At 36.1% G+C, this 12,697-nt stretch overlaps 1 protein-coding gene across 1 annotated transcript in view; it reads left to right on the top strand.

The window, feature by feature from the left end:
• BAZ1A (bromodomain adjacent to zinc finger domain 1A) overlaps positions 1 to 12,697 on the top strand; it is an 84,359-nt gene that overhangs the window by 68,075 nt on the left and 3,587 nt on the right. The window contains exons 20-24 of the mRNA XM_061159157.1: positions 479 to 633; positions 1,803 to 1,951; positions 8,481 to 8,728; positions 8,817 to 9,043; positions 10,968 to 11,437. Coding sequence (XP_061015140.1) covers positions 479 to 633; positions 1,803 to 1,951; positions 8,481 to 8,728; positions 8,817 to 9,043; positions 10,968 to 11,437 — 1,249 coding nt within the window. The remainder of the gene's footprint in view (positions 1 to 478; positions 634 to 1,802; positions 1,952 to 8,480; positions 8,729 to 8,816; positions 9,044 to 10,967; positions 11,438 to 12,697) is intronic.

The following is a 12,697-nucleotide window of genomic DNA, read 5'->3' as shown; positions in this document are numbered from 1 at the left end:
CTTTTTTAATATTAACTTTTGGTATTTAAAAAATATCTGTTTTACGGTATTTTCATCCAAGATGTTGAAATGTGTAAGGATATTTTCTTCTTCCTTGACTAGCTCCTGCCTGCTCTGCTGAGTCTGGTTTGTTTATTGGTTTCTTTGTTACCTTTTTAAAATCTGTAAGTAATTCATGCTTGATATGTGTGTTCTGTTCATTCCTTTGCTATCATCTGTCACTTTTTTGCTACTGTCAGGTGACCAACCTTAGAGTCATTTATAATTTCACTATATAGAGAGTAAGGCATTAAAGCTTCCATCTATGATTGATATGAACTCCATTTTGGCCACTTAGGAACCTTATTTTTAGATCTCTTTTTGATTCACAATCTGTTCTAGAATATTCATGAATTTTTCATATGTACATTGAACTTCATACTTCTTAGGAACACTACATGCCATTTTTCAGGGTTAGTAAATTTGAGTTTTGTTACAGGTTACAGATCGATACGTCTGGAGATCAGCGTTAGAAAGTGGACGGTATGAGCTGTTAAATGAGGAAAACAAGGAAAACGGGATAATTAAAACTGTGAATGAAGATGTAGAGGAGATGGAAATTGATGAGCAAGCAAAGGTCATAGTAAAAGACAGGTACAAAAAGGATTTTCTAAAGTAACCATCACTTTTTCTTGCCATTTTATGTTTGTTTTTAAGAAAATGTTTCTTCTTCAAAACATTGTCTTAAAATCTTATTGTGAGGACATTAATATTTATCACCACTGAAATGATGACTTTGCTAAACCACAAGTTCTCTCTTACCTCTCTTAGTACTAAAGCAGCCAGAAGACAGCTTGTTAGGATGATGGTGGTTATTCAAGTTTCTAAAAAAGTCTTTGAACTTAAAGTTTTATTAATTTCAGAAAGTAGCTTTACGTTATCCATTTTTCTTTTCTGTAAGAGAACTTGGTAAACTGTAATAGACTAAAATATTATTTGAGCTATTAATCAGAACTGATTTATCTATAGACAGATAATTTTACTTTTTCAGATAGCATCTGCCCTTAGGAGAAGTTTATTGTCTAGAAGGAAATGGTGGAGGGACCTTAAGCTAGCAGTGACAGAGCAGGGTCAGAGTTCTGGTAGAAGTAAATACCCAGTGGAGATGTAATATTGATACGTAGGAGAATATGGAAGACAGCAAAGGAAATGCTAGGGAAGTGACTGTGAAACTGAGACCTAAAGGTGGAGAGGATATGAAACTGGGAGGAAGACATTATACAGGTTTTCAATAAATGAGCTTGCATTTTTAAATGGTCGTTTTAGGTGCAGCATGGAGACTTATTACAAAGAGAGTAAGAATGGAGGCCAAGGAACTAGTTGGTTAGGAGGCAGCTATAAGTAAAAGTTGAAGCATGAGATATAGAGATGAGCTGCCTGAGCTACTCCTCCCTTAAGGCCCATCTGGTATCACCTCTCTGAAACCTTTTCTTAGCCTTCTATGGAAAGGCTTCTTTCCTTAGAGCCTTCTAAGGCTTCTTTCCTTAGAGCCTTCTAAGGCTTCTTTCCTAAAGCCTTCTAAGCCTTCTCTCATCCACCTTCCCACCTCTCTGTATTTGCCCTTGTGATGTGCCTAAATGACATGATAGTTTAGCTCTTGATTCATGTTTTTCTCTCCCTTTCCTGGTGGCTTATGAGAACTCCTAGAGATTGAGGAAACCATTTCTTACACAGGTATAAGTAAGGATTTGGATAAGTCAGTGGACTCAAGTTTCATCTAATAGTGGTTTTAAGTACTTTATGCTTCAATGTTTTAATTGTAGACTTTTGGGCATAAAAACAGAATCTCCAAGTACTGTCTCAACTAATGCAAGTACACCACAGTCAGTGAGCAACGTGGTTCATCATCTTGCAATGGCACTTTTTCAAATAGAACAGGGTATTGAGAGGCGTTTTCTAAAAGCTCCACTTGGTGAGTATCTGTTTTTAATTCAAAATATGTTATATTTTAAATGCTTTTCAATTACCCCTTAATTAATAGAACTTTACTGGCTGACAGAATAAAATTGATCAACTAATCTGAAAATATAAGTTCTTTCAGGTAAGATTTATTTAATAATACTTTAAAAATTTATTCTAGGTATTCATTCATTTCAATGAATGTCTGTTTAACTATTTCTGTCAGTCTCTTTTATGAATGTTTCTTCCAAAGAGATTACTAAGTCCTATGACTCTCCAGACCCTGAATAATCAAACACTAAATGTATTGTCATTTAAAACAGAACCTCAAAGAAACTACTTAAATGCCCCCCATTAAGGGTATGGTTTAATAATGTGGGTCACTCACCTGAGCATGTGTACGACGTGCTAAATCAGAAATATCAAGTGTTTCAGGGTACATAGATGAGGAGGTGCTCTACAATATATGGTTAGGATAACAAATAATTCTATCATGAGTGTGTTTCAGTAGTTATGAAATTAATCTGCTTTTTAGGACTAATCTAGGAAACATAATCCTTATGTTTTTAGGAAAATATGTTTCAAGTTCCAAATCAATTTTCATATCATAACTGCCTCTAGTTTGCTGTGGTCTTTCTGAAAAACTGAATTAATTTATAATTCATTATATTGAGATAGTTTATATCTCAATAATAAAGTACTAGAAGAAACAAGTTGTTTTAAACCATATCTTTTTGATCTCATATTGAGAGAGAGACTTGAGTAGACTAAAATCCTTTAAAAACAATTTGAATGTTAATTTTTTGAGTAGTAAGAACAAAGTTTTCATAAATATATGGTACTTGAAACATTAGTATATTCATAAATTATCTATTTTTAAAATGAAAAATTTGTAGTCAGTATCTCATTATTCTAAGCCTGTCCATATTTTAATTTTTTTTATAAATTGATAATTCCACCATGCGCTTCATAACTCACTTTTCACATTGAAAGTAACATTTGTAAGAAATAGAATACATATAATCACAAAGATTCAAATTTGTGTTTGTTGTATCACTGTTAACTTTGTCTTCGGTATTTCCTAATACTTTCTGTGTTGAAATCAAATTATATATATAAGGGATCTCTGTATTGTTTCTTAACAAACACATGTGAATTTACAGTTATTTCAATTAAAAGTTATTTGTAAGTCATAGGACTCTTATAAATAAATGTAAAATGTTATTACTACTATTAATTCTGTGATTCCAAAAGGGGTATGAGAATAAAATGTAATTCTGCTGATTTTTCCACTTCTGAAATTGCCATCAGTTAAAGCTATTTATAGGTTTGGTGAGGGGGGATCAAATTTATTATTTAATATATTTGTATTTTCATCAGTACCTTTTATTAAATATTTAGACAAAGGGAAAAAGTTGACACTCAGCAGTATTGCAGTTTACTTCTAATAGATTATACAAGAACAGAGAACTATAGTGTTCCCTATGCTTGTTTGTATACAGCAGTGTTTAGACATTCATTTCATCCTGAGACATATAAAAGAAAAAATAAATGAAATAAGACAAGTTCAACTTGCCTTACTTATTTTGTAAGTGTTCAGCTTACTTTACTTTGTAAATGTTGGTCAGAGTCAGATGTTGATCATTTGTAATAATGGATGTTACCATCTACCATTGCTACCTCAAAGTTAATAGAACTGGTGTCTGTAACTCTTTAAGCCTTTGAATGATCTATTTTGAATGAGACAGCAGGAAATGGAAGTGCCTCTAGGGTTTTAAGGTAGTCTAAATATTTGGAGCAAGGTAATCAAGAATATATACTTAATCCAGGAGAGAAAAGGGTGTTCCACTTTATGAATGTTTGAGATAGAAAACATTACAATTCTCTGGTTTTGATAATTTTTCAACATAGCAAATTAACTATAGTAGGAATTTTCCCACTTTAGCTTCAGAAATTATTTCAGTTTCTTGAAGAATCAAGTAAGAAATAAAATGTTTGCTTATATTCCACCTTCTCTAGATGTCCCTCTTATTCTAGTGATCACATTGATCACATTGATCAATCACATTGATAAAACTTGACTTTTTAAACTTGGGGAACATAATCATATTTCACTTAATTTTAGGTAAGATGTGATATTTGTTTTAGGTTGATAATATAATTTATTAAGTCATGCTTATGGTTAAAGCCTTAAGCTATAGGGGGGAATTGTCAAACTAACTTTATCAATTTGAAACTTGGTAGCACAGAAATTAATAAAGATCAAAAGGGAGATAGAAAAAAAAAGGGACAAGAAAAAGGAAGATCAGTCTAGTGTGAGAGATGGTAAATATTTAACTTTTTAAAGAATTTTATATTTTTAAGGAATTATGATTTTACTTTACTGCTGAATATTGATTTACATTTTTAGCTTTTGAAGGAAAAACCTTAAATTTGGTTTTTTGGAGAGAGTAGGGTGGAGGGCAAGCTTATAAAACAGTATCTTCCTAAAATTTTTCTTTTTCTTGATACATTTCATACCTCAGCTAATCAAACTCTTTTACCCTGTTATATAAAAAATTGACATTGTTGAACCTTAGTATACTTAGTTATTGTTAAAGAATGAACATCTATGGAATTTACGTGTACTTGTTTTACATATAGTATTTATTCACATTGTTTTTTCCTTTATGAGCATAGGGAGAATTCTGGAGTAAGAGATGTTATTGTTTTATTTCCTAGGGAAGCCTGCATGGCATGGTGACATGAATTACTGTGTAGTGGTAGTTAGCAGCATAAAATCTCCTGGTGTAATATTTGATCATATGAATCTACAAATATTTTATATTAGTAAAATGCTTTTAATTAGCCATATCTTGAGGAATTTATCTGTGCTAGCTTAATGGAAAATGAAAGACATTTCTGCCCTTGAGAATTGTATAATCTGGAGAAGCAAAGTTTAAGATGAGAAAACAACAGAAAAAATGGAATCAATTTTGTATACTATTTTTTAATCCTTTTTTAAGTAGTTATACAAAAATAGAAAAATATGGACATCCATTTATATTTCATATTTAGAATATTTTAAATGGATTGGAGTAGGTGGGATTAAAAAGGGAGCTACCACTGGGTTGATTTTCTTAAAGCATCTTTTTTGATCAAAACCTATGGTTTCACCAGCCTTTGAGTCAAGAACCAGTCAAATTGACTTTTAATGTTCCAAAGGTTTGTCATAGTTTTTCTTCCATTCTTTCACATTGGTCTCTGCAATCTTATTTCTTGCCATTACCAATAAGAATACCCTCTGATTTACCCAGAAATATTTCTTTAAGATCTTTGAACTAGCAACTCCTGTTGCCTTCTTCCTTGGAGAGTCCCACTTAGGGCAGAACTTTCCATAAAGACTTACGTTAGAAAATTAGGGTAAATAGAAGCACAAAATGAGAGGATGGAAGAAAATCACATGAACTATATTATTGCATTTATGTCCCTCTTTGCTAATATTTCTCTTTAGCTTTGTCTAAAGAGTGATTTGATCCATCCATTTTTCTCCTTCTCTCATTGAGTTATAAATCTCAATTATTTTTAGAGATCCAGATGCTTTTTCAAATGGCTTGGTCATTTACACATACCTTCAAATGTTTATTTCTTAAGGCATGTTAAACAGTTATTTTATATAGTGTCTAATTCTGTGTCTCATGCCTCTTTATGGGTCAGATTCTGCAGGCTCTTGCTTATAGTGTTTTGTTTCCACATGTGCCTTGTGGTTGTTAACTATTAACTCTCATTCCTTAGAACTTAATCTGCAGAAGTTGCTTCATTACAGAGATTTGCCCTTGTTTCTGTCATACCTGAGGTCACCAGTTCAGTTCAGTTCAGTCGCTCAATCATGTCCGACTCTTTGTGACCCCATGGACTGCAGCACGCCAGACCTCCCTGTCCATCACTAATTCCCAGAGTCCACTCAACTCATGTCCATTGAACCAGTGCCATCCAACCATCTCATCCTCAGTCTCCCCTTCTCCTCCCACCTTCAATCTTTCCCAGCATCAGGGTCTTTTCAAATGAGTCAGCTCTTCGCATCAAGTGGCCAAAGTGTTGGAGTTTCAGCTTCAACATCAGTCCTTCCAATGAATATTCAGGACTGATTTCCTTTAGGACGGACTGGTTGGATCTCCTTGCAGTCCAAAGGACTCTCAAGAGTTTTCTCCAACACCACAGTTCAAAAGCATCAATTCTTCAGTGCTCAGCTTTCTTTATAGTCCAACTCTCACATCCAAACATGACCACTGGAAAAACCATAGCCTTGACTAGACAGACCTTTGTTGGCAGAGTAATGTCTCTGCTTTTTAATATGCTGTCTAGGTTGGTCATAACTTTTCTTCCAAGGAGCAAGCGTCTTTTAATTTCATGGCTGCAATCACCATCTGCAGCAGTTTTGGAGCCCAAAAAATGAAGTCTGCCACTGTTTCCACTGTTTCTCTATCTGTTTGCCATGAAGTGATGGGACTGGATGTCATGATTTTATTTTTCTGAATGTTGAGCTTTAAGCCAACTTTTTTCACTCTCCTCTTTTACTTTCATCAAGAGGCTGTTTAGTTCTTCTTCACTTTCTGCCATAAGGGTGGTATCATCTGCATATCTGAGGTTATTGATATTTCTCCTGGCAGTCTTGATTCCAGTTTGTGCTTCATCCAACCCAGCGTTTTTCATGATGTACTCTGCATATAAGTTAAATAAGCAGGGTGACAATATACAGCCTTGACGTACTCCTTTTCCTTTTTGGAACCAGTCTGTTGTTCCATGTCCAGTTCTAACTGTTGCTTCCTGACCTATATACAGATTTCTCAAGAGGCAGGTCAGGCGGTCTGGTATTCCTATCTCTTTCAGAATTTTCCACAGTTTATTGTGATCCACACAGTCAAAGGCTTTGGCATAGTCAATAAAGCAGAAATAGATGTTTTTCTGGAACTCTGGTCACCTGGACCACTTTAAAATCTTAGCTTGTGTTTTTTTAGGTTTTAAACCTGTTCAAGGCTTTGCTTGTAGTTACATAAAATAGATTTATTTCCACTTTCCACCCAATACCATGGTCCAGATGAGCAGATTTCCTTGCCTGTTTCCTTCCTTACCTGTTTCCACCCTGACACTTACAGGTGCAGCCTTTTGGGGCCCTAACTTTTAAGGGAGGATTCACCACATTGAGTGGGCCCTAGGTTTCATGTCCTATCTCTCCCTCTTGCCTAACAGTCAAACAAAAGTTCAAAATCTGCTAGTGTTTGACAGGTCTCTTGCTTTATGACTTCACCTCATTGTGTACATCATCATCCTCCCAGCTATATTAAAATTTTCTTAAAAGCAGGGGCCATAGAGTAGACTTGTTTCATGTCTTCTAAAATGCTGCATATTGGAGGGGAAATACAATGCAGGAATAATGATAACAGCAATAGCATTTGCACTGTGACAGAGTTTACATGTCTTATGTGTATTATCTCATTTAATCTTCCCAACAGCGCTCAGAGGTATAAGCTAGCCACATACTGCTGCTGAGTCACCTAGAGTAACTTGCCCAAGCTGTATAGGGGAGCCAGTACTCACCTCAAGGCAGACTGACTCCACAGCCAGTGTTTTCTTAGCTGTCATGCTACTATCCATGAGATTTCATTTGAGGATATATCTTGCAGAATTTTGATGTGATGTGGTAGGCGCTTTATAGTTAAGTATAATGTCTTAGGAAAACAAAGGTAGTTGCAGTAGTGAAGATCAATTCGAGGTCAATGTCACATGCCAATGTAAAATGATAGACTTGCTAGATTAATAGGGTCCAGTCAAATGATTCTTAATAGATTCAAATGTTTCTATATAAAAATTGGTACTGAAAGTCCTTTTTAAGGGGGTATTAACATTTTTTAAATCTACCTTATTTTAAAAACAATATTTTTTTAGATATAGAAGGCAATATAGTTGGCATTTATACATACTTGATATTGTAGTAACAGTTTTATTGAACCATATTTCACATATATAAAATTCACCTTTTTTTTAAATTGTTCAGTTCAGTGGTTTTTAATATATTCACAATTGTATAGTTATCCACCACTGTCTAACTTCAGAACATTTTCATTAGCACCAAAAGAAACCTCAGATATGATTGATACTTAACTTAAAGAGCAATCCATCTTTTATCTGCAAATGAGGCAGTAACATTCTTGATTCATATGAATAGTGGCCAACTTTCAATCAGTAAGATCAAGATTTGATACAAAGAACTAGATTGCTAGATTGAGAACACATTGCCCTAAGTTATTTTTCTTTTAACTGTTGAAATCCCCAAGCATTTGTTTTACAGATTTAAGTAATTCTTCATGTCATAAACAAGGTGTGGCTCAGCAAATTTTCTTTATCTTGAATTTTTTGTTTCTAATATCAACATGGTCTTTTTGTGAAGTATTAGGAGAGAAGAACTCTAAATTCTTACCTACTTAACAATACCGAGAAAAATAGTTCTAGGAGATGTCTAGGGTTTGCCTAGGAAGTTTTAATTACTTTCCCTTTCATTTAAGATGCCAGTGACAGTGGGCGTTCTTATAAAACAGTCCTGGACCGTTGGAGAGAGTCTCTCCTTTCTTCTGCTAGTCTATCGCAAGTCTTTCTTCATCTCTCCACCCTGGATCGTAGTGTGATATGGTCTAAATCTATACTGAATGCCCGTTGCAAGATATGCCGAAAGAAGGGTGATGCTGAAAACATGGTACTTTGTGATGGCTGTGATCGGGGCCACCATACCTACTGTGTTCGACCAAAGCTCAAGGTATTTTTCTTTTTCTGCTTCTGCTTCTCAGATTAGAATTGAGATTTTGAGTGAGAGATGATTACTGATCATTTGTGTGATTTATCAGACTGTGCCTGAAGGAGACTGGTTTTGTCCAGAGTGTCGGCCAAAGCAGCGTTCTAGAAGACTCTCCTCTAGACAGAGACCATCCTTGGAAAGTGATGATGAGATGGAAGGTAGTATGGAAGGTGAGGATGATGAAGTTGATGATGATGAAGAAGAGGGTCAAAGTGAAGAGGAAGAGTATGAGGTAGAACAAGATGAAGATGATTCTCAAGAAGAAGAAGAAGTCAGGTAAGTCCTAACATGCAATAAAACGAGAGTTTGTGAGTCATGACTAGGCAATCTCTTGACTTTTCAAATACAAATGGAGTGGTTGGGGCCTCTAATTTTTAAAAAAACAAGTGTGCAGTATAGTGTCGTAAAGTTCCCCTTGTTTTTTATGTATTATAAACATATGAAATTATTCCCAAGGGAGTATGGTCCTTGTGTGAACTTAGCCAGATAACAAAGTCAAATATGAGTTAAGTTTGGATAGGATGTCAAGTCAGAGCCTCATTAGGGTTGATATTACTTAATTTTTTACTTAAAGTAGCAAATAAGCAGTCCAAAGGACAGCTAGGAGATACGGATGAGCACAGCTCTGGGTGCATCTTTTGCTTTCTCAAGAAGTTATACCCAAATATCAGTGATCTTGGTAGTCAACAGAGAGAAATGCCAGGAAGCAGGTTGTATTTTTATACTCCCGCCACGTCAGCACCTACTATACTACTGTACCACACTACTGCATCGCCAAGTATTTGACAACTTAGCGCAAGCGGTGTCACCCAGCCTAAAGAATGGATCTGGTTATTCCTGCTGGGCAGTCTCTTCCTGTTTGTCCCTAAGGCTCTCCCATCCCTTTTCAACATTTGAACTCCATTCATGTGGAATCACTTCCCAGGTGGTTCAGTGGTAAAGAATCCACCTGCCCACATAGGAGATGCAGGTTCAATCGCTGAGTCAGGAAGATCCCCTGGAGTAGGAGATGGCAACCCATTCCAGTATTCTTGCCTGGTAAATGCCACAAGAGAGGAGCCTGGAGGGCTATAGTCCGTGGGGTTGCAAAGAGTCGGACAGGGCTGAGCGACTGAGCGTGCACACATACACATGTGGAATCCAGAACGTGAATGTGCAGCAAGGGCAGCTGGCACTGACACAGTCCCGGAAGGTCACAGCCTGAGGGAGGTGAGGAGAGAGAGCCAGCCCCTCTGTTTCAAGCAAGTTCCTTAGGAGCTCCAACTCAACAGTGTTATATTAAGCATAAAGACAATAAAGAACCTGGAAAATTCTTGGAAATATTTTAGGCAAACCAGAGGTTCAGGTATGTGGGGAGATGGATATAGGAGGCTTAATGGGATTGTATCATCTTTGTCTACAACATAAAGGCAATTAAAAGGTTGAATATAGTTTTGTATCTTACAGTAAACATCAAAATATAGCAAAGAGATTCTTGGCCTGGTGTTGAGGAATAGTAGATTCAAGGCCTACTTTTGTGGAACCCATTGGCCAAAACTGTAGGTTACCTCGGTATCAATAATAAAGAGTGACAGTCTCCTGAAGCATAAGGAAACTAAAGATTTGCATTTTAAGTTTTCAACATGATCAAGTCTATTTATTCAGTTCTCCTGAGGATCTGATTATAGTTTATTCATGACTTAGGATTTGATTTTTACGATGATGTCCTGGAGTTACTGAGAAATATTACATGTTCTCCTTGCATTACAAAGAAATGAATGAATAAATAAATAAATAAATGAAAGCACATTTTAGATTTCATCAGTTCTAAGTTTTAAAAAAAAGTGAAAGTTGGTCACTCAGTCATGTCCAACTCTTTGCAATCCCATGGACTATAGCTCTCCAGGCTCCTCTGCCCATGGAATTCTCCAAGAAAGAATACCAGAGTGGGTTGCCATTTCCTTCTCCAGGGGATCTTTCTGACCCAGAGATCAAATCCAGGTCTCCTGCATTGTAGGGAGATTCTCTACCATCTGAACTACCAGGGGAAGAAACTGAGTAATAAGGATGTTGCTTATCCATGTGTTACTGAGGGCAAGTCTCAGTAACACGTAAGTTATGTGTGTTAAACTCATTGGCTGAATAGTAGAACAAAGGGGATAAAAGTATCATATGTGCATCATTTCTCTGTACAATAATTGTTTTCTAACACTGTTTATAGCCCACCAAAACGAGGAAGACCACAAGTTAGATTATCAATTAAAACAAGAGGGAGACTTAGCTCTTCTTTCTCAAGTCGTGGCCAACGACAAGACCCTGGAAGATACACTTCACGGAGTCAGCAGAGTACACCGAAAACAACTGTTTCTTCTAAAACTACTGGTAGAAGCCTAAGAAAGATAAAATCTGCTCCTCCTACAGAAACTAAATCTTTAAGAATCGCCAGTCGTTCTACTCGCCAGAGTCATGGCCCGCTGCAAGCAGATGTGTTCGTGGAACTACTTAGTCCTCGTAGAAAGCGCAGAGGCAGGAAAAGTGCTAATAATACACCAGAAAATAGTCCCAGCTTCCCTAACTTCAGGGTGATTGCCACAAAGTCAAGTGAGCAGTCCAGTCCTCTAAATGTTGCTTCAAAGCTTTCCCTCCAAGATAGTGAATCCAAGAGAAGAGGCAGGAAAAGACAATCTGCAGGTATGAAGATGTCTAAATTAATCTATTTTCACCTAAGAAAATTGAGTAATCTGAAAAGATTGAATGTTTAGATAGTTTGTATCCTTTTTGAAAGGCTGTCCACTGTACAGAGATTTTAGGGAGCAACCTGACCTGAAGCATAATGTTCAAAGAAGGGGCAGCTCTCTGGGGAATAAAGGTCAACTACACTGCTAGTATCGGTGGTCGTGTAGCAGAGTACTAGGAAGAAATTTGCTAACAGCGTTTTGTGTTTAATGGAGAGATTTGGCCAATACTTGAACAACCTCAGTATATCACATTATAACACATTTCATTCTCATCCACCTTTGCTTCCTTCAAAACACACACACTCAACATCACCTAGACAAGCTACAATTGGTAATTTGGTAAGGTTCCCACCTGACATACTGAATTTGGGGGCAAGGGAGAGTTGAGAACATTAGTATTGTTAGGGAGCGATTACCAGCTATCTTTTTTATTCTGATAATTATTTTTAATATTTATATATAATATATAAATTGTTTACATACTATGTAGGGTTACATTTTTATCATGTTTATTATATGATAAATTATTTGTCATGTTTATCTATGTAATAATCTCTTTACCCATTAATCTCTTTAATGCTATCCTCTTTTTTCTTTATCATAGTGGTAATAAAACCTTGGTATTTCAAAAAGAAATTACACATAAAAAATGCTACTCGTCATTGACATAAATACACTACTATTTGTAAAATAGATAGCTGATGGGAAGCAACTGCATAGCACAAAGAGCTCAGCTCTGCTCTTATGACCACCTAAAGGGGTGGGGTGGGGGAGACAGCGGGTGTGAGGAAGGCTCAGGAGGGAAGGGGTATGTGTATACTTACAGCTGATACACGTTGTTGTCCAGCAGAAGCCAACACAGCATTGCAAAGCAGTTATCCTGCAATTAAAAAAAAAAACGAATGCTAATTCCTGTTGTTTGAAGAATTTTAGGTAGCTTGTACTACATAAACACGTGACAGGATTAATTCATTGGTGAAAGAACGCAACATAATGCAGTCATCAGGTTCTCAGGTTTGGTGGGTTGTGGATATGAGGTAACTTTGTACCAAGATCTAATTGAGCTTTTCCTATCCTCTTACTTGTTTTGCTCTTCCACAATCCTGAACCCCAAGCTATTTGGAAAATAATACACCTGAAGCGTTTTTACTTAAAAAAAAAAAAAAAAAAAAACTGCTGGAAAAAAATGTTTTTAACTGATTTGTAAACTTAC

Source organism: Dama dama, chromosome 13 (assembly GCF_033118175.1).
Source record: "Dama dama isolate Ldn47 chromosome 13, ASM3311817v1, whole genome shotgun sequence".
Lineage (NCBI taxonomy): Eukaryota > Metazoa > Chordata > Mammalia > Artiodactyla > Cervidae > Dama > Dama dama.
The sequence above is the reverse complement of the archived record's forward strand: the minus strand, read 5'-3'. Positions and strand labels throughout refer to the sequence as shown.